The sequence below is a fragment of the Panthera leo genome, chromosome B1, assembly GCF_018350215.1.
Source record: "Panthera leo isolate Ple1 chromosome B1, P.leo_Ple1_pat1.1, whole genome shotgun sequence".
In the NCBI taxonomy this organism is placed as follows: Eukaryota; Metazoa; Chordata; class Mammalia; order Carnivora; family Felidae; genus Panthera; species Panthera leo.
In genome coordinates, this window is record NC_056682.1 from 27,072,549 (window position 1) to 27,095,395 (window position 22,847).

General features: G+C 38.2%; 1 protein-coding gene across 4 annotated transcripts in view; it reads left to right on the forward strand.

Moving 5' to 3' along the window:
- TNKS (tankyrase) overlaps positions 1-22,847 on the forward strand; it is a 209,561-nt gene that overhangs the window by 168,130 nt on the left and 18,584 nt on the right. For 3 of the 4 annotated variants that reach the window (XM_042934426.1, XM_042934427.1, XM_042934428.1), the window contains 6 exons: positions 2,206-2,371; positions 3,844-4,063; positions 4,352-4,461; positions 11,664-11,852; positions 14,915-15,152; positions 15,761-15,843. In XM_042934426.1, coding sequence (XP_042790360.1) covers positions 2,206-2,371; positions 3,844-4,063; positions 4,352-4,461; positions 11,664-11,852; positions 14,915-15,152; positions 15,761-15,843 — 1,006 coding nt within the window. Of the gene's footprint in view, positions 1-2,205; positions 2,372-3,843; positions 4,064-4,351; positions 4,462-11,663; positions 11,853-14,914; positions 15,153-15,760; positions 15,844-22,150; positions 22,335-22,847 lie in introns of those variants that run through there. The other variant, XM_042934429.1, reaches the window with a different exon arrangement.

Below are 22,847 nucleotides of genomic sequence, written 5' to 3' on the forward strand. Positions count from 1 at the left end.
AGGTGCTAGAATTGAGCCGTTTGGGACTTAAAAATTGTTAAAATGTGGTTGAAGTCTCAGATTCTTTTCCCTGTTAAAAAAGTCATGCATGCTTTTTTAAAACCTAAAGCATTAATAGAAACATACAGTATAGAAAACGAAAATTCCTGTCACCCCACCTTCTAGATAAAAATTTTGTTGTAATCCTCCAGACTTTTTAAAAGCAGTGGGAATGCTGCTGTGGGGGGTGGGGCTCGTTTTTAACATAAATGCAGATGCCATTCCATGCAGCCTGCTTTGTAATTTGCTCTTTCACCCAGAAATAGGTCTTGAATGGCTTTCCATATCTGTACTTAATTGTTCATCTCATCTTTTTAATGCCTATCATAGTATTTTCCTGCATTGTATGAATATGTTTATATAGTTTATAATTTATTGTGTGTCCTTTTTTTTTGCTATTAAAAATGTATAATCTCTTTCCAAAAGAAGCCATCCATCCCAACGTCATTGCTATTAATAGACACATAATTTTATTTTTACCAACTCAGATATTCTGTATTTTTATGTTAGTTTACTAAATTATTTTAATTTATCTAGTCAGAGTTTAAAGCAGCCATGGCAGCTATTTAGTGATGCAAGAAGGAAGTTCTAACTGAAATGAGCTTCCATATTCTGAGTTAATTTCATATCATCTCAAAATAGAAATAAGCAAGCACTTTTCTGTGCAATTACATATCAGAGTACTGTAGAATTAAACCACACAATTTAGACTTTAATTAACCATTATGGATTTATCTTTTAAAAGGGATACATCAGACTTGAAGTTTTGTAGTCCACTGGAGAGCAACCAACATTTATTTCTACTGCCCATTGTAGTTAGCACTTAGTATTTTTAATGTTTATTTATTTTATTTTTTATTTTTGAGAGTGACAGAGTATGAGTGGGGGAGGGGGAGGGTAGAGAGGGGGAGACACAGAATCCGAAGCAGGCCCCAGGCTCTGAGCTGTCAGCACAGAGCCCAATGCGGGGCTCGAACTCACCGAGAGATCATGACCTGAGCCAAAGTCAGACGCTTAACCAACCGAGCCACCCAGGTGCCCCAGCACTTAATATGTTTTATCTCAAAATATTAAAAACAAAAGTACTGATCTCTAAATAAAAAAAAAAACATTTGATACCTTGTTTTTGTTATATTTTAAGTGCAACTTAAGCTTATCCTTTCATTGCACCCTGTTTATAGGAACGGCTTTCTATCCTTTTAGAATGCCAGCTGCCTTCTAACCAGAGCTTGGAGTTGTCTCAGAATAGTTTGTTCATGAGCTGAGGTGGCTAGATTTCTCATGCAACTAGAGTTTATGGTTGGTGTCATTATTTTCCTCACCAAATACTACAGTTCCTGGATCACTTGGATTTTGACTTTTCATTGCTTAACATCTAAATATTAAATCTGTGCATTGAACCCACTGCTGAATTATTAGTAATTCAGAAATAAAAACGATAGACAGAAGGTAGAACTTGACTGAGTAAATTAGTTAAATTTTTTTGTCTATTTTATAAGTAGGCATACCATTTTCATTAGGAAAACCCAAATGGAAGAAAATCTGAGTGGATGAAACCAGATTATTGGTTAAATATTCCTGAAATCACTTTGTAGTGTTGCTCTCCCTATCACCAGGATGAAACCTGAATTAAAAATATTGTGATGGAGGGGCGCCTGGGTGGCTCAGTCAGTTAAACATCCGACTCTTGATTTCCACTCAGGTCATGAATCTTGCAGTTTGTGGGTTTGAGCCCCATATCAGGCTCTCTGCTGGCAAGGTGGAGCCTGATTGGAATTCTGTCTCCCCGCCCCTCCCCTGCTTGCACTCTCTCTCTCAAAATAAATAAATAAACTTAAAAAAAATTTTTTTAATTAAAAATATTGTGATGGAACCTTTTCTCTGGGTCTGTCTGTATGTGTTCTAAGCATAGGATTGCTGTGAAATTTCTGTCCCATCACCAAGAGGCTAGGGGAAATCCTTGTGTTGAAAGGGGTGTTTTTGAAATTATTAATCCTTACTTGGAAATGGGTGACTGTATCTTCAAGACCCAGGGAGAATTCTTTCTTTTTAAGTGAGTGCTCATCATAGTCACTGCCAAAGAAGAATTAACATCATTTTTATTATAAGTATCATCTTAACACAAAGATCTGTTACATGTCTTAAAAATAATTTTCTTTTGTTTAGTGGCTTGGTACCCCTTCATAATGCTTGTTCATATGGACACTATGAGGTAGCGGAACTTTTAGTAAGGCATGGGGCTTCTGTCAATGTGGCGGACTTATGGAAGTTTACCCCTCTGCATGAAGCAGCAGCTAAAGGAAAATATGAAATCTGCAAGCTCCTTTTAAAAGTATGTAATTTTTGAAATTATAAAATAAAAAGTAATTGCATTGGCTTTTCGGTTAGTATGGAAAATTACATCACAGTGAATTATTAAGTACAATAAGCGCTGTAGAGATTGCTTACATTTTCTATTTTAGGGGCGTGTTTGAGTGTGATAACATGATACTTGCATAGCTTTGAATAGTGTCTGAAGTATCTTTCTGAGCTGATCTGATGAGCTCATTTCATCACAACTCATCAAGGTAGGTCTTGGAAAGAGTTGCATTTGTTTGCATTGCTTATACTTGTGGTATTAATATCAGAAAACATGGTAGAAGGAGAAACAAGTTTTTCAATCAACTTTGATTTTTTTTCTTAGTAGCTGTATTATTATTAACAAACTCATTGCTCATTATCCAACATTAAACATACATGTCTTATAAAAACTTTGATATTAGATTTTTATTAAAATACAAAGTAATCTTTAAACAAAGTTATTCATATAAATTTGGGGGAAAGCAACGAGATAGTAGGAACTAATAGTTATATGAAACTAACATAATGTTGTGGATTAAAAGATGTGAGAAATGATCAGACATATATTTGTGTAGTTTTCTGTCTTTTTTTTTTTTTAAAGCTTATGCTGGTTAAACATAAATAGAATTCTTGTCCCCACCACCTTTATGCCATTAAATATGTTTTTATGAGTCTTAAGGATAATAATGTATTTGATACTCATTTTTACCTTCACTAGGTGGTAAGAAATAACTTCCAGGAAAAACAAACAAACAAACAAACAAAGAACTTCCAGGTCACTGTGAATTCACTGTCTAGTTTGGTTTATTCTGAATTTCTCCAGTGGGCTGGTAGCAGTCTGTCAGGCCCATAATAAAGGTCCTTGACTTTTATTCATTTCATGTTGTAGGTGTAGATGATTCAACTTTTAAAATCAAATCCATTGTTAACACATCTACACCTAATTTCACATGAGGTGTTAAGACTTAAAATGAAAACAGTAAAAAATTAGCAGACTTTGGTATTGATTGCATTTAGAATCAAGTACTTTTTCCACTGGTGTATCTTCCTCTTCTTACTTCCTTCCCATTATACACAATATCTTTATGTCATTAAAATCTGGTCAAAAAGTAATATCCAGGCTGCTCTTAAAAAGAAAAGGGGTTTCCGGAGACAGCGTGGTGTCTGGGAAAGTATATGACATGACACAGAAAAGGTGCCCAGCCCCTTCCCCACTTCACTGTCACCACTGATCCTAAGACTTAGACTTTCCACTGAGAAGTAGCTACAAAGCTGATCCACCATATTGCTGAGCAGGGAATTTACAAAGAAAAGGCGGGTGTTGCCTCTGTTTTTCAAAATGCATACAGGATATAGATACCTTTCTTTGGGTGAATGAAGGTGAAGTTAAAAATTAAAAAGACCTTAAGAAAGGTACTATAGAAAATACAAACCCCATTTGGTTTTGTCTCGTTGTTGTTTTAGCATGGAGCAGACCCAACCAAAAAGAACAGAGATGGAAACACACCATTAGATTTGGTAAAAGAGGGAGACACGGACATCCAGGACCTGCTGAGGGGAGACGCCGCCTTACTGGACGCTGCCAAGAAAGGCTGCCTGGCGAGAGTGCAGAAGCTCTGCACGCCAGAGAATATCAACTGCAGGGACACCCAGGGCAGAAACTCCACCCCTCTGCACCTGGCGGGTGAGCGCCCCCAGCCCCCCTGAGGCTCACGGTGCTTGCTCGGATACCTGATACAGCTCACCAGAAGATGAGGGAGACGCTGGACAGAAATAGTAAAATGCTTTTGATTGGCTTCATTTTGTATGACGCCTTATCATAAAGGCTCTTAGTCACGTGAGAGTAGTATCAGCTGCTCAGATGAGCAAAAAGTATTAAAATCGTCACGTTTCTCAGCCCTTGTGATTTGTATACATAGATAGAAATATATAGTTCTTTAATCTGACATGTTCACCTCTTCCACTCTAATAGCAGGCTACAATAACCTGGAGGTAGCTGAATATCTTCTGGAGCACGGAGCAGATGTTAATGCCCAAGACAAAGGTGGTTTAATTCCTCTTCATAACGCAGCATCCTATGGGGTGAGCATGCTACATTTCAAGTCTAGAAAACTTCACTGACATTTACTATTCTATCAAATGCATACTGTGCATGAAGTAAGTAGATACCTAACCAACAACATAATTTAGGACAATCTTAGTCTTCCTGTTCAGCGCGTTTCTAGCCTTCCCAGTTAAGCTTAACTACCTTTTTGGTCAAGGGCCGTGCTCTTTACAGCTCCCTGTTCTCCTCACATTGTCTAGCGCAGTAATAGGTGTGTAATGGCTGCTCATTTAATATTTATTGTTACAGATGATAGAGCTTTTAGAAACCGTAAGACCCAGGAGGCTTTTTATTTGCAGGCATAGAAATCATGCTTGCTTTTGTTTATCGTCCGCATCTTAAAAATATTCAGGTAAATGGTTCAGCTCTTGGTACATACGGTTTCGTAGAATTTGATTGACTAGCTAAAGCCCCGCAGTGAGAGTCCAGAGCCATTCTCCAAGCACTGGAACTGTAATCATCAGCTGAAAGAGGACGAGGAAGGGGAGTGTTTTGCAGTGTGTTGATGATGTCTGTTGAAACTGACTGCCTGGAAGTCACCCAGGCCCACTCAGGCCTGAATCACACAGGAATAATCCTGCAGGATGAATGTTCATGTGCTTATCTGTTCATTCACTAAATCCCTATTTGATTATAAAAACCCACAGATGCCCGATCGTACATACCAGGGGTTCTCACAGCTGGAATCACTATTGCTGAGGACAGTTTCTGGATTTCCAAATCCTAACAAGCTATTAAGTAAAACCTAATCATTGTGATTTCCATATTCTCTTACTGTCTTTCCCCCTTGCCCTCCATAAGGAATGTCCTCATCTTCTCATATCCCCTCTGCAAAAATCTGTATTTCAGAGAGATGACAGTCTGAGTGGGAATACTCTTAAGAAAAGCAAACAGTCTAGTTGGAGTTGGACAAACAGGAAAGAAAATTATACTTCCAAATGTCACATAAATTCATCAAAAGTTACCATATTTACTGCATGTATTATTATACTGAAATCCTCTTGGAACTGCAGTAATCTGTGCAAAGATGATTATCTTTAATGACATTTATTAGAATTTTAACCTTCCTTCATATAAGATGCCCAGTTTCACTGCACAGCATATGTTTCTCCTGAAGACCAGACACGCTAAATATTTACCGCTACCATCTGCTTACACAGTTATGTAGAATTTCTTTACCTCTGTGTTAGAACTACAAATACGTATTGTTTGGAGATTAACGTTCACTTCTTAGCGTGATCCTTCTCTCCATACTGTGTTCCACTAATCTGTATGATAAAGCTTCAGTTAAGAGTTTATCAAACTGATGGGTCCAGTAGAACTTAAAGCGGAGTCTTTGGAGTAAGAATGGGTGTGGCAGTAGAAGGAGTAATTGCCCCAACCTGGTAAAACTTACACGGTCAGTTGTATGTAGACTCTGTGGGTCTGTGTGCTTTTCAGTGTATTTTACACATTGTGGCTGTGGCTAAGCTCTGTCCCTTCAGTCTTCCACTGTCACAGTCTTCACAGCTGTCACAGAGAGCAAAGAACGTAAAACTTCCTTGAAAAGTCAAGTATTTTACCTTTTCTCTGATCGGAAAGGTGTGGAGATGTTACTTACACGTGTATCATGTGGTGACTAGCGCGAGGAGAGAATCAAAATGTCTCGTGATCTGTCTTGTGGTTAACGAGTAGTGCGGTGTGCAGGTCAGTCTTGTCTTCTTTCACGTTCCCTCGAAGCATCTTCCATCAGCCGAGGGGAGGTGTAATGCAATCAGGGCCCAGACCAGAGGCCCCCTGTGCCATTTCATGAACTTACTTCACCGTCATCCATCTGCTCTCTCCTTCTAACTCCGTGGGAGACAAATAGTGGACATTTTTGTGTTTCATTCTCTCATCTCGTGTTATCCTGTGTGTTACCACATCCCTGCTGCCAAGCTCTGTGTAAATGAAGGTAATTTTTCAAAGTAAAAATGAACAGAAAATCCTCCAGGCTGTGTAAAGAGCATGTGGGTAGAGGTTTTGGTCAACCTGGTTTGTCCCATCCTACTGAAGAATGTTAACAGGCTAGATAATGCGTTTATGGTAGGTATTTTTACCTCCTTGTGGAGGTGGAGTTTTTGAGTCATTAAAAGTCCTTCTGGTATTCAACTTACGAATTCAAAAATCAAGTATCTGTGAGTTCATGACTATGTGTTGTTATTCACTAAAAGCTTTACCTTGTGGTTTCTTGACCTTTCTTTTTTGCCAGGGTTTTGGCATGTACAACATGTCCCAGTAGCATCCCTTATGATCCACAGTGATTCCGGTTGGCAGTAGGTCAGATTATCCCCGCCACTGAGAATCTCTGCTCTACAAAATTATTTTATCTAATGCAATGTGTATACCGTATAATCTATTGTTAATAACCATATCAAATCAGTATTTATCTCAATCTCAATTAGTACATTTAAAACGAGGACCAATGTTAAACACAATCTAAAAATTTTCAAAGCTACCCTGTCTTTTAACTAAAAGGTAGATAGAATTATATTTTTATTATCTATGGGTATACAAATCTGTTATCTTTCAAAAGTCCCTTTTTATTCATGTTACAATGAGCCTTGGCTGGATATTTTAATGAAATCGTAGGGCTCTGGTCCACATTAAAGTGGCAAAACACTAGTTATATTGTCTTCATCCCAGTGATGCCTGAGCTGTCCTGGCTGTGTGCCCTGCCCTGCCCTGAAATAACAGTTTTGTGGAGATTTTTGTGGTACTTCCTATGAAATAGAAACTTCTAAGTTAAAAATAAAGCTATTCGCAGAGTAGTTTGGGGTATAGTGTTACCCAGTAATCCCTGCTGACATGGCTTCTCCCTGATACTATACACTTTGCCATTTTCAGCTCTTCAAGAAATGACTCTTGAGTTTTAGTCCAGCAAGACCTTGCAGGCAGCTGTGTGTAATGGAAGGACCTGAACTCAGGATCTAAACATCTGGGATCTAGTCTTTAGGCTTTGACTCAGTAACCCAGTCATCTTCAGGAAGTGCCTTAATCTTTCTGATCTTCAGTTTTCCCGTTAGTAGAACTCAGACGCTGAAATCTTCTTTACAGGGTTGTTGTGATAATTAGATGAGACCTTGCATGTGGAAAGTGCATTCTCTAGCCTAAGGCACTACAAAATCTGGGATAATAACTATTATTATAAGATAAGTCACTCCCCACAGCCATCCTACTGGTTAGAATAAGGGCTGTATGTCACTTTTACGCTGCACAGCCCTAGGAGTAATGTGTGTGCTTGACCAGCTCAGTATCCGCATGAAATAGACGCAGACTAACTGGCTTCAGTAGGAGATAATGACTGGTAGCCTGGGGATAAAATAATCATGTGAGGTGTCTGTGAAATTACATAAAGCTACTTAAGCTGTTATTTATTGGTAATTATTCTTTGACTTGTATTTTACCTTTTTTCCTCTAGAGAGCTCAGACTGCTGTCTGTATATCTTTAACCATTTTATACAGAAAGAACTTTGCCACCTCGGTTTTTCTAAACAGAGAAACACATAGTTTAAGAAGTTTAAATAAAAGGTGTAGATTTCATGAGAGTTTCTATTAGTGGTAATATACATTATCTTGTTTAGTGTTTTGTATTATAATGCCTTATATTTTTAATATACATTTACACGAGACAGTTCATTTTTCTATTAACAAATGTAAGACCTCAATATTTATTTACCGTGAAGCATGTGATTTTCTATTATCTCATAAATCAACTTGCTGACTTTTTCATTTTTCAGTGCTTTGTCCAAAGTGTATAATATTGGGTGGATTTCATGACATTCATACAATTAAATGGTTCTAACTGGAGCGCAAGTATGTTTCTCTTCTCCCTACTTTCCACCTTTCTAAAATTAAATTAAGGCCCTCACGGTATTTACATAGTATCTGTCATTTAAAGCATTCTGCATTTCAGCTGGATTCTGAAGCTATGTTTAATTGGCTCTTTCTTCTGGAAACATTCCAGCAGAGTTCAGTTCCTTTTCTAGACCTTCTAGTTCAGTACATTGTTCTTATAAATGGTATAGAACTAAGCTGCAGCTTATTTATTGCATTTGTCAGCCTTAAATTTTCAGTTACTATTTTTGTCCCAGTGGTGTAGCTATTTAGAAGACTTAAGAATTGTGTTTTTCATCTACTTTGGTAGTAATATACTCCTTCCTGTTTATTGCCCTTTCACATGTCTGTCAGCAAATTTAACAAGCATGCAATTGGTTTCTCCAAGCATAAACTACATATTCAATATAAAGAAAGTTGAATAATAAATACCATATACTTGTATACAATTCATTTTACACACACACGTAGTTTTCCTGGGACTATCTAATTTTGGAAGCCTGTGCGAATTAGTCTACCGAATTATATCACCCTGCCAGTACACATGGGAGTAGAATAAAATGAATCATCAGAAGCATTGTTTGAATGCCATATAACCTTACTGGAGAGAAGCTTGAAGTTATTCCATGATTTGGGTTAACTGAACAAAAAGCTATATCTTTTCAACATACGTCCTTTGAATAAGGGAGATACGTTTTGGGGGGTTTTTGTTTTGTTTTGTTTTAAACTTTTTTTTTTAATTTTTAAATATTTATTATTTTTGAGAGAAAGAGAGACACAGAAACAGAGCACGAGCAGGGGAGGGGCAGAGAGAGAGGGAGACACAGAATCTGAAGCAGGCTCCAGGCTCTGATCTGTCAACACAGAGCCCGATGCAGGGCTCGAACTCACGAACCATGAGATCATGACCTGAGCTGAAGTCGGATGCTCAACCAACTGAGCCACCTAGGTGCCCCATTGTTTTGTTTTGTTTTGTTTTGTTTTGTTTTAAGTAATTTGGATAATACCACAGTTGGTACCTATTTTTATCTTTTGTGTTAGAGTCAGTTTTATAATGATGATGTATCATTCCTAATCCCAAAAGGATCACAAAACATAGCTTGTTCTCAGACGCCCTAGTGTCATGATGTTCCTTTACTCCTATTTTGTTTCTTGTACTCTCAGAGCAAATGCAAGAGTGTCCTTAGAAGTTATTTGGTCTGGGGCACCTGGGTGGCTCAGTCAGTTAAGTGTCCGACTTCAGCTCATGTCATGATCTCACGGTTCAGGAGTTCGAGCCCCGTGTCGAGCTCTATGCTGACAGCTCGGAGCCTGGAGCCTGCTTCAGATTCTGTGCCTCCCTCTTTGTCTTCCCCTCCCCCGCTCACACTGTCTCTCTCTCAAAAATAAACATTAAAAAAAATGTTTTAATAAAAATGTTATTTCATTCGTATTTTCCTAATAAATTTTCTTCTCTTTATTTTCTGAAACTATTTTCCTGAAATAATAAGTACTTGTATTATCTTTAAAAAGCTTTAATATTACCTCAGAAAAAGTGTCTGTTCTTTTTGAGGTGAGTGTCTTCAAGAGAGCAAAAGGCTGTCATATAGAAAATATGAAGAAGGGTGGCCTAAATCTCATCTTGGGATATTTCTGTTTCTACCTTCCCCATCTCTTCTCATTCTCACAAAAGTTTCTGATAATTGAATATACTGTGGCATGAGTCAGAATTTTAGTCTCAACAGATAATGTGCTTCTGAGTTAATTATTAAAAGTGATCAAGTTATGCCAGGAAATGTATCCATAAAGAACACAAATGTGCCAATTGCACAGAATTATAGAATATTGGAGTTGAAATGGATTTCAAAAATGCATTCATTAGTGGTAGGTAACCAAACTAAGCATCCCTAAATATGTTTATAAGAATAAGGTTATTTTTATTATTCTTAAAGCCCAATCATTGAATCAATGTTACTGTTGCATAATTGCTTATCTGAAGCTTATTTTATGAGGACTTTTGGGAAGAAACAAACTTTATGCTATGTAGAACTTAACTATTTGAGAGAAGCTGCTCTCCTTGAAACTTTCTCCTACGTTGCCTGGCACAGTCCTGCCTCTTTATAGTTCTTTCGTTCTCAGTGCCTCTTTTGTCTCCTCTGGGGACCCTTCGCCCACTCTCCTTTCCCCAAATATTGTTCTCTCAAGGCTTTATCCCCCTTGAAACCATCTTTCTGAATTCCTTTTCTTAGTGAGTTCATTTATCACCTGGCTGCAGCTATCAGCTAGACATTCTGTTTTGCAGACCTCCCCGGGGCCCCTACCCCCAGGGCCAGGCGCATAGTAGGTGTTCACCAATGTGTGCTTGTTGGGGGAGGTGGTGGGAGAGCGTTAAGTGAGTGAATAAACAGACCCTTATCTGTGCTCCAGCCATTTGTGTCAGGCCATTTACGGAACATCATTACTTTGATATTTTACCTCAAAAACTACTTACCCCAAGTGAACTTTAACTTTCTTACAGTTTCATTCCCACTTAAACTGCTCAGTTTCTGTTAACAGTTCCAATTCTGTTTTTTAAATCTTCTAGACAAATTTTGCAAAAAGAGAGGTAGTCATCTTTGACTTGTCTCTCACTTTCTTTCTCTGTAGTTAATGTCTTTCTAAAACCCAGTAGTTTTTCCTTCACAATTTCTCAAATGTAGCTCTTCTTTTCTATTCTTCCTCTGTCACAGTTCAGCATCTGAGCACCTCACGCCGTTTGTCAGTTAACGCGTCTGCTGCTGACATTTCCCCCACCCTCGAGTCATTTTGGACATGACAGACTAAGTTTTGTAAAAAGTCATTTTGTTATGTTACATTACCTTTCCCAAAGGCTGATGAGAGAATACGGAGAATCGTTGAGACGCGTATTTCAATAAATAGATCAGATTGCAGTGGCTAGAAGGGAAATAGGAACATAAAAGAAGCAAGTAAGAACACTTGTTTGAAAGGTTTGACAGACAGACTAGACCTTTAGTAGGAGGCGTGGAGTCAGGTAATAGTTGCATTTCGTGTGTTCGTTTTTAAGATAGAGCTGACCGTGTTGAAAGGCTGAATAAAAAATGTTAAAAGCCCCTGTGAAGAGTCACCAGGTAAAGGAGTGATTGTGGAATTGAGCTTCTGTGGGTGAGAAAAGACGGGAGTCCAAAATGCAGGAGTGGGCTAAGTAGGACTTTTTTAATGGAAGAAACTTCTATCAAGGATGAGAATAGAGATACAGAGGGAATGAAATGTTAAATAAAACGAGCGTACCTGATGGAGCTTCAACCAATCTCATTCTTCACTCTTCACATCCTTTGTTTTTCCTCAGCATGTGGACATAGCGGCATTGCTGATAAAATACAACACGTGTGTAAATGCAACAGACAAGTGGGCGTTTACTCCTCTTCATGAAGCAGCCCAGAAAGGAAGGACACAGTTATGTGCCCTACTCCTAGCACATGGTGCAGATCCAACTATGAAGAACCAGGAAGGCCAGACACCTTTGGATCTGGCGACGGTGAGTCTTCATTCTGAGTTATTTAGTATTGCTTCAAATTTATACTTTCGGGGCGCCTGGGTGGCTCAGTCAGTTAACCGTCCAGCTTCAGCTCAGGTCACGATCTCACGGTTTGTGGGTTCGAGCCCCGTGTTGGCCTCTTTGCCGACGGCACAGAGCCTGGAGCCTGCTTCGGATTCTGTGTCGCCCCGTCTCCCTGCCCCCTACCCTGCTCGCACTCTGTCTACTCTCTCTCTCTCAAAATTAAATAAACGTTAAAAAAATTTTTTTTGATTAAAAAAAAAACTAAATTTATACTTTCAGAGATGACTTTAAGTTACAGAGCTGGGGCGCCTGGGTGGCTCAGTCAGTTAAGCATCCAACTCTTGATTTCAGCTCAGGCCATGATCTCAGGGTCATGAGATCAATCCCCACGGAGGGCTCTGCACTGACAATGCAGACAGAGCCTGCTTGAGATTCTCTCTCCCTTTCTCTCTGCCCCTCCCCCGTGCGTGCTGTCCTCTCTCTAAATAAATAAATAAATGAATACTTTTAAAAAATTTGCAGCAGCAGGTTTACCTTAGTGGTGCATATTTCACTTAGAATAAGAACAAATTTCCTTCCTTCTGAATTTTTTTAATGTGTATTTTTTATATAATTCAGAACTCTATTAAGGCAAGCTAAGCAGTACACTAACTTAATTCTTTTTGCCATGCCTAACAGGGAGGGAAAACAATCCTAGAAGAACATACCGTATATCCTCAGAGAATTGCACTAGTAAAATATCTTCTACCTTTTACATTTGGCATATTGTTCAGGAACAACTAATGTTCATGATCATTTACCTGAGACTATGAAAGAGTCCAAGAAAAATTACCTTCTAGGCAGTATATTATTTTTCCGAAGATGGAAAAGTAAATTAATATGCACAATAATTTATAATTTTTTAACCTGAAGTACTTTTCCAAGCCACATCCTGTTTCATACATCTATTGCTGAGTAACAGACACTTCAAAACACTTAGTAGCTTAACCAAAACCGAGTGAGTGGCATAAAACGGTGATTTATTATTCCTCACGGTTCCGTGGGTCGGTGGCTCAGCGAGGCAGTGATACGTGCACCTGCCTTCAGCCAGGACCTCGGCTGAGCTGCGGGGTCTGGGGCGGCCGTTCATCCTACAGGGCCTCTCTCCACGGAGCGTCTCCTGAGTCAGTAGTCCAACCTGACCTTTTTTTACAGCATGGAGACACCTTCTAGGAGAGAAGTCGAAGCTGCCATTTCTGTTAAAGCCTGACTAAAAGCCTCAGACATTACTCCCTCTATGTTCTCTTGGTCACAAAAACCCGCGGGGCAACCCAGATTTAATGGAAGGGAAATAGATGCCACCTCTTGATGGGAAGAGCGGCACGCGCGTACACGGAGGAGGGAATTAATGGCTTTCTGTTTTTGGAGGCTCCTACGTAGTCTCACAGCAGTTGTGCCTAACTGTGAAGTTAACAGATAAGCTGGCCAAATTAAAGTGGCATCCTTGTAAAATGTCTCCAGATTAAAGAGGGGCCCCCGGGTGGCTCAGTCAGTGAAGCGTCCGACCTCAGCTCAGGTCATGATCTCACAATTCGTGGGTAAGAGCCCCGCGTTGGGCTCTGTGCTGAGAGCTCAGAGCCTGCTTGGAATTTTCCCTCACCCTCTCTCTGCCCCTCCCCCACTCATGCTCTGTCTCTCTCAAAAATAAACAAACATTAAAAAAAAGTCTCCAGATTTTAAGTATACGTTAAATTATTAAGTGTGCACTAAATAATGCACAATGAATAAAAATCATCGTTGTTATTTAAACAGTATACAAAACCATAGTGTAAGTATAGAAACTCCTTCTAAAGAAAAGATTGATAATTAACACTCTGCAACAGGTTCTTTTTTTAAAAAAAAATGTTTTTAAGGTTTATTTATTTTTTGAGAGAGAGGGAGACAGAGTGCAAGGGGAGGGGAAGGGGCAGAGAGAAAGGGAGACACAGAATCCGAAGCAGGCTCCAGGCTCTGAGCTGTCAGCACAGAGCCCGACGTGGGGCTCAAACCCACAAACAGTGAGATCATGACCTGAGCCGAAGTCGGATGCTCAACTGACTGAGCCACTCAGGAGCCCCCAGCGGGTTCTTTTTTAAATGAGAGATGAGGGGCATCTGGGTGGCTCAGTTGGTTAAGCATCCAACTCAGCGTTTCAGCTCAGGTCATGAAATCAAACCCTCAGTAGGGCTCTGCGCTGACAGCATAGAGCCTGCTTAAGATTCTCTCTCCCCCTGTCTCTCTGTCCCTCCACCGCTCACCTGTGCATGCTCGCTCGCTCTCTCTCTCAAAAAAAAAAAAAAAAAAAAAAAAAAAAAGATGAACTTCTCCTTTAAATACATGTGTGATTGTGTGATCAGTATGAACAGCTGTATGCACATGTAGTGTTAAAAAACATTCCAGAAATCAACATAGTCTACATTCTACACTCTTAGACTTTTTTTCATAGTTAACTCTCGTATATGTGGATGTGTGTGTAGCGAGAACATTTAAGATCTCTTCTCAGCATATTTCAAGCATATAATACAGTATTATTAACTGAAGTCAAGTTGTACATCAGATCTTCAAAAGATGAAATATTTTTTAAAAAATTATATAGGGATTCCAGGTCTACCTGTAGAAACTGCTGGGACTTAAATATGGAGAACAAACTGAGGGTTACTGGAGGGGTTGTGGGAGGGAGGATGGGCTAAATGGGTAAGAGGCACTAAGGAATCTACTCCTGAAATCATTGTTGCCCTATATGCTAAGTAATTTGGGTGTAAATTTTAAAAAAGAAAAAAGAAAATTAAAAAAAAAAGAAAAGAAAAGAAACTGCTGGGACTTTTTGGAGCCGGGGGCTGGAAACAAATGATCAAAAACCAATAGGCAATAATGAGGCACTTGCCGAAGACTAATTTCAGAATGCATTTTGTCCTTAGTGAAAAACTTACTGTTTTAAAATATAGTATTTTTGTGTGTGTGTGTTTTTGTTTTTGGTTTTTTTTTTGTTTTTTTTGTTTTTTTTGTATTACTCTTTTTAGGCTGACGACATCAGAGCTTTGCTGATAGATGCCATGCCCCCGGAGGCCTTACCTACCTGTTTTAAACCTCAGGCCACCGTAGTGAGTGCCTCTCTGATCTCACCAGCATCCACCCCCTCCTGCCTGTCTGCTGCCAGCAGCATCGATAACCTCACTGGCCCTTTAGCGGAACTGGCCGTGGGAGGAGCGGCCAACACAGGGGATGGAGCAGCGGGTGCAGAAAGGAAGGAGGGAGAAGGCGAGTATACTTGTGAACGCGTATTTGGTTTTGGGCTTTTTAAATGAATAGATTTCACTTACCTCTCTTAGTAAGTATTGAACACCTATCTTAAAGACATCCTGTCTGTGAGTCTTCATATACACACCAGTTTATCAGAACTGTCTTCATAGACTAAATCTTTCGACATCAATCTTGTTCTTACTTACATATATTCCAGTATACCCACTTTTAGCCATAATATTTCATTTAACTACTGGTGAGTCTTATTATTGAAATTATATAAAAAAAAAACAAACCTGAAAGATGTTTAAGGAGTGGAAACTGAAACAATAACTGGTAAATTTGATTTTTAATTCCAGCTATTAAATATTTCACTAAAAGCATTAGATTATAATATTACAATTAATATAAATGCTACTGATAAGATAAATTCTTCTTTTACTTCTCTGCCAAATTCAGAGATAACCTGAAGTGTCTGAATTAAATTTATGTATTCTGGATTATTTTTACGCTGTATAAAATCATCTGCACACCCAAGGGTATCTGAGTCATGGCTTTGAATAAATACTGTAACTTCCTTTAGATTGATCAACTGCTTTCTGAAAACTTCAATGTGTTTCTTTTAGTTGCGGGTCTTGACATGAATATCAGCCAATTCCTGAAAAGCCTTGGTCTTGAACACCTTCGGGACATCTTTGAAACAGAACAGGTAAGCTCTCATATGTAGCTGAGTCTTTTTTATTAAAAAGTAATAGCTATTAATTGCTATCCCTTGTTTCTTTTTTACTTCTTAATCACTTAGTCAATACGTTAAAACTCATCAAATTTCTAAAGAAGCCAGGGGAACCCAGTGTTTTATTATTCTCCCCAAAATTGTCTAATAGATGGTGGGAGTTATTAACTGTTATTTTGTTATAAGCCGTTTGACTCTATATGTTTTATTACATGTCAAAACTTAGGCCATGAAACCACCTCGGAAGAGTGTTTTCAAAATCTTCTTTCATTATTTTGTTTCCAAAAAGTGTTGTTCCTTATTCATCTCGATATGTTACTGTTGTGACTTGACTCCACTTAAAACCAATGACAAATTTTACATTAGCAAAATCTTCACAAAGCACTTATCTGTTAAATTTGGAAAGCAAAATAATTCTTAGATAAGTGTACCTTTTTAAAATTTCCTCTTTATGAAATTTCTGTTGTCCAGTTGAGTCCAAAATAATGTTGAACCTAAACTTGGCCACACATTCATAGACCTGTCCTATTTTCACGTACATCTTACATGTATATGAAGGTTTTAATATGAGGTCATCATTAGGGTATTTATGAATTAAGACCCTTCTGTTTGTCATTCTGCTTTTATACAGGATAATGAGTTTTTAACTTATCAATGATTTTATTACCAGGATCAGTGTTAAATATTGAATAATAATAAGTTCCTGAGTTTAAATTGACTGTTAGTTGCTACTGTATGTAGAATCTTAAAATGGGAAAGGTGTTTAGAGATCATTAAGTCACTTTCCCAGATCCTACATAGGAATTACTCTTTTAACGTCCATGTGGGAAGATGATTTATTACACTTTGGGGAAGTGTAATAAAACGCTTGTAATTTAAAGTGTGCCCAAATCTGCCCCTGTGTATATAATCCATTAATTTTATGTTTACATTTACCTTGTTTTGCACAGAAATCTAATTTCTAGTCTACTTAACGTATTAGTTTCATAGGGCTGTTACAGGAAATTACCTCAAACTTGGTGGCTTAAACAACAGAAACTTATTCCCTGGCAATTCTGGAAGCCTGAAGTTCAAAGTCAAGTCGTTTTTTGTTTTTTGTTTTTTGTTTTTTGTTTTTTAATATTTATTTTTGAGAGAGAGAGAGAGAGAGACGGGCGGGGAGGGGCATACACACACACACACACACACACAGAATCTGAAGCAGGCTCCAGGCTCCGAGCTGCCAGCACAGAGTCTGATGCGGGGCTTGAACTCACGAACCGTGAGATCATGACCTGAGCCAAAGTCGGACGCTTAACCGACTGAGCCACCCAGGTGTCCCCAAAATCAAGTTTTTGACAGGTCTGCACTCCCATGCCTCTGCCAGCTTCCGGGCCCCTTTGGCTTATGGCTGCTTTTCTGCAGTGCTTCCATGGGCACCTTGCCTTCTCTGTCAGCCTCCTCCTGTGTATCTTTCAGAAGTACGCTTGCACTAGGTATAAGGCCTACCTATATAAAACTAGATGATCTCCTCATTTCAAGATTCTTAACTTAGTTACATATGCAAAGACCTAAAAAAAGGTTTCCAAATAGGTCCTTCATAAATTCTGGTAATCAAAACATGGAGAGCCGCCATTCAGCTCACCACAACATGTTATACAGCCTCTCATATATTTCTAAGACCTAATCAGCTTATCATGGACTTAACCCTTCCAGCCACCCACTCTACAAAGCTTCTCCTATTTTAGGATAACTATACGCTTTTTTTCCCCAGTTATTCTTTATATGTACATAGTTTCCAAATTCTTCACTAGCCTCTTTGCCCCATTCTGGGTTTTTCGTAGGCTTATAGTCAATTAGGAGTTCATTAAAAACACCATTTCTTTTTTTATAGCAGTTCTACTGTGAGGATGTTCTAATGTCTTGTCTTTTTTTTTTTTTTTAGCTTAACTTCTTTATAGTGCTTATTATGGTTCATCTTTTATGCTCTTATTGATCAAAACGGTTGAGTAGAAATAGCACTGGACTAACAGATCTTGGTTGTGATTATTTTTCTTATTAACTATGTAAATTGGGTAAGGCATTTAACGTATCACTCCCCTTAACTATAAAATAGAACACCTTCAAATGTCTAGACAGTTAAAATTCTCAGTCATGCTGTGCTTCTGTGTCAATTTTTAGAACATGCTTTAATGAAGCACCAGATGTGTCTTTGTCTAGTGGTGAGGACTTTATAAATTTTTTTTTAATGTTTATTTATTTTTGAGAGAGACAGAGACAGAATGCGAGTAGGTTAGGGGCAGAGAGAGAGGGAGACACAGAAGCAGAAGCAGGCTCCAGGCTCTGAGCTGTCAGCACAGAGCCCGACGCGGGGCTCGAACCCAGGAGCTATGAGATCATGACCTGGGCCGAAGTCGGACCCTCAACTGACTGAGCCACCCAGGCGCCCCTAGTGGTGAGGACTTTATAAACTTCTGTAATTACTTTTCCTTTAGCTTCACCTACCATTGATTTACCCTCTGGTTTAAGATTTCTTCTGAGAATATTCTAAACAGTAAGAATGTCTTCCCCTTATTCCCTCCCTGAAGGTATGAAAGCTGTTTTAAAAGCATTATCTTCTGATAAAGCCAAAAGATATATCTTAATGTATCCCTTCTTCCCAGATCAGATCCACAATAACTGTGAAATTTTACACATCTTTGCTTAATAAACCGAAGACCCTAATTCACACAAATAACTCCAAATGACTATTTAAAAATGTTCAAAGGATTTCAGTTTCTACTCTTGCAGTTAGTTTGCACATAATCTTGTGTTTTATTTTTTTCTCTTTAACTTTATTCTCTCAGTAACTGATTTCCTATGTCATGGTTATCTCCTTATTGATCATAATACTTTAGTCTGTCCTTTTGACAGCTTATCCTGTTTGGTCCGTTGTATTGTCTTTTGTTCTGAGTAAATGGTTCCATCGATTTTCTTTTTGCCAGAATAATGTCTATATCTTTTTAATTAATATGTTGACTATTCCATTTAATGTATATTGCCCAGCACGGCGCCTTTCCCGCAGACAAATGATTTTACCTTTCTTTGTATTGAACTGTGTTCGTGTTCTGGCCCAGTCATCAAGCAATCAAATTAATTTTTACTTCCACCGCCAAGTGTTACTTGAGTAGCCTTTAGTTATAGAGTAATTCTGTAACCCTTTCTATAGTTTACCCATAGAATTTTCTCCCATTAACATTCTATATCAGGGTGTGAGTATGTGATTGATGATGGTCGAGATATTTGTGTAGGGAGGGAAGGAGTGGGTATAAACATTATATTCACTTAATTCTTATCTATTTCTCTTAATCCAGAGAGTTGTTCTGTTTCCTGAGATGTTTTGACACATAAGATCTCAGTGCCTCTGTTCCTGCTCAAGGATACTTCTCTGCCAATGGAGTGGGGAATGTAGTTCTTTTACTCCAGTATCAGGAAAACTGCCTTCAGAACATCACAGCCTCACCTCTTATCTTCACAATTATTCTCTCAGACGTCTCTTAACTAACTTGGCCTGTTTGAACACATATACTTTGCCAAGTAATACACACCCAGGTCTTTTATAGTTAATGAAATATAATACCAGTGTCACTTTCACCCTTCCTTTATAACGTAGCTTCCTGATTAGAACACTTTTTCTATGAGAAAGGCTGATTTGATTTACACTGCAATTCCTAAACAGAAATGCTATGACTTAGAAGACTTTTTGTGGACATATTTATGGGCAACCTACATATTTTCATGAAAAGTGATCATATAAATTTTTATTTCAAAATCGAAAGACCAAGGAATGGACTCAAGACAATGAATTGTGCACATGATTGTAAAGTTATTTCTGCTCTGACCTGTATCCTTTTAAGCCTAAGTAAAAGAAAGGGCTTTTTCATTAAAACTCTACTTTCTTTGTCCAATAAAACTCTACTTTGTCTCTCTCTACCCTAGAGAAGATGAACAGATATTAGAAACAAAAGGCAACCTGCCTAAAATGATGCTTGCTTTATATGCAAGATGATTGCATTGATACATGGATAATCCTTATTTTAAAGATTATAATTTGATTTTTTTAATTGAAGTATAATTGACCTATGGCATTTATTAGTTTCAGGAGTACATCATAGTGATTTGATATTTTTATACATGATAAAGTTATCCCCATGATAAGTCTAGTTTCATCTGTCACCATACAAAGTTATTACCATGTTATTGACTATATTCCTTATGCTGTACATTGCATCCCCATGACTTATGTATTTTATAACTGGAGGTTTGCACCTCTTAATCCCTTTCATCTGCTTGCCCAACTCCCCACCCCTACCTCCTCTGGTAACCAAGTTTCCTTCCGATGTCTGTGGGTCTGTTTCTGTTTTCTCTTTTAGATTCAACATATAAGTAAAATCATATATTTGTCTTCCTCTCTCTGACTTGTTTCACTTAGCATAATACCCTCTAAGTCCATCCATGTTGTCGTGAATGGCAAGATTTCCTTCTTCTTTATGGCTGAGTAATATTGTGTATAAATACACCACACCTGTAGCCATTCATCTGTTAATGGACGCTTGGGTTACTTCCATATCTTGGCTATTGTAAATAATGCTGCAGTGAACACAGGGGCTCATCTGTCTCTTTGAGTTGGTGTTTTTATTTTCTTTAGATAAATACCCAGAAGTAGAACTGCTGGATGATAGGGTAGTTCTATTTTTAATCTTTTGAGGATCCCCCATACGGCTTTCCACAGTGGCTGCACCAGTTTACATTCCCACCAACAGCAATTCCCTTTTCTCCACATCCTTGCCAACAGTTGTCATTTTTTTCCTTTTGATAGTAAGCTAGTCTGACAGGTTTGATCAATTTGATTTTAATGTGTGCTAGATATAAATAACTAGCGCAAGAAACTTGTGATTTCCTAGATATAATAAAGTTATTTTTGAAGTGAGTAAAAGATAATTTTCAAAAAATCTATTTCTAATAGTATAAAAGCCCTAAATCTTGGACCAACATATCTAAAACCCATCTAACCTGCCTTATATTAGATATTTACATTTCTTTTATTGATAGGATAATCTCAGATTCACCAATTTTCAGACTTTTGGGATAATCTCTACTCCTATTCCTTTTTTTTTTTTTTTTTCGTTAACCATTTCTCTTTACCAGGCCCTGTCATCTCTTTTTGAAATTTTTCTCTGATCCCTCCCTTCCGCTCCACTCCATCTTGACCTTGTTCACACAGTCCCTTTCCCTTCCAAACCCTGCAGAATGCTACCATCCTCCTCTCAAATACAACTTTGATTGTGTTGTCTGCTGAAACGGCTCCCTAGGAGCTTTTGGATACTGTCTTGACTTGATCTAAAAAGCCCATTAAGATCTATTCCTAGCCTGCTGCTCTATCCATCCCTTCTTTTTTCCTGTGTGTATGTTATATGCTCACCCTCTTGGACTCCAGTGCTGAGAATCTCCCAAATGTTCTGTATTCTCTTACTTGTTTTTCCTTTTCCGTACGCTGTTCCCTTTGTCTTAAATACCCTTCCCTTCTTCCGACTGATTAGCTCTTGCTTCTTAGCCAAGCTGTTACCTTCTAAGAACCTTTCCTGACCACCTTCCTGTTCCTTCCATCTTTTCCAGCCCTACCTACAGCCTTGATCAAGTAAGAACCTTCCATAGAGTTCCCTTAGGATTCCTCCAAAACATTTACCAACCTGTACGGTATTTTAGTGTTTACTTCTCTTCTCCTTGGTAGAGGACATAGCATGAACTTTTGTGGTACTGCCTTGTTTGTTTACTTGCCCCAGTCCTTTACTACCAATTTGGGACAGTTATTTACCTTTCTGAGCTATAATGGGAAGTTTTAGAATTAAATGCTTAGTTACTTTTTAAGGAAATACCTAGCATATAGAAGGTATTCATTAAATATGTATGAATGAGTGAACAAATGAACAGTAATCTGAATTCCTTAGCTTTATCGTTTCAGGTTTTCCAGTGGCCACTGCCTGATAATTATGGGGACAAATTGGGTATCATGTAACCCCAAGCAACTAAATGTTATTTTAGCTTTCCAGTCAGCCCTTTGAAGAAATATAGGCAAGGGAAAGACCGATACAATCCATCTCCGCTCTTGCGTGTACTGTTTTTATGACTTCTTTGGGCCTCAATTTCCTCATGAGTATATCAGTAGTACTTCATGGGTGATTGGGAGGAGGAATTGAGCTATTTATTTTATGGATGGAGCTATATAATCAACAAATATATTAAACATTCTCCATTTCTTTTCTAGAACCTCATAGAGAGCACTCTATGCTTTGCTGGCCTGGTTTCTGCTTCCAGATATACATAATATGTAACTATTCAGAAAAGCTTAAGGTTTCTTTGGATTGAAGCTACCACATCGATTGAGATCCTGTTTGTACATCAACTTTATCTGAACCAAAGTTTAGAAGGAAAAACTGAGACGTCAGTAATGTAGTCAACCTTGTGCGTGGCTTCCAATGCGTATTAAATTACATGTAGCTAAAAATGTACAGGCTCCTATTATGGTGTGAACTATTCTGTCTCCACGATGTATATTTCAAAACTGTTGCTTTTTAAAAGCTCTGCTCAAAATTTCCTTTTGGTAATTGGAAGCGAATTGCCCGTTTTGTACAATGGAGCAATCATTTCTCAAATGGCCACTTAAGAGCAATATAGTAATTATTTCCAGAGAATGAGTGGTATATGCTTGCTGCACTGAGATCAGACTCATTATAAATACTTCATTCTGACAATAAAAATCAGCAGAACTCCAGGCTGAATTTGTCAGGTTTTTGTGTTTTTTTTTTTTTTTTTAATGTTATGTATAAGTAAAAAGGTAGAGAATGCTATAGATAGATAAAACACATCTCATTTCAGTTGGGAAAACGGTGTCTCTGAAAGGATTTCTCAGTTTTTCAAGGAAAGAGAAAATTAAAGGCTGATCTTGTAAAGTAGTATCTGCA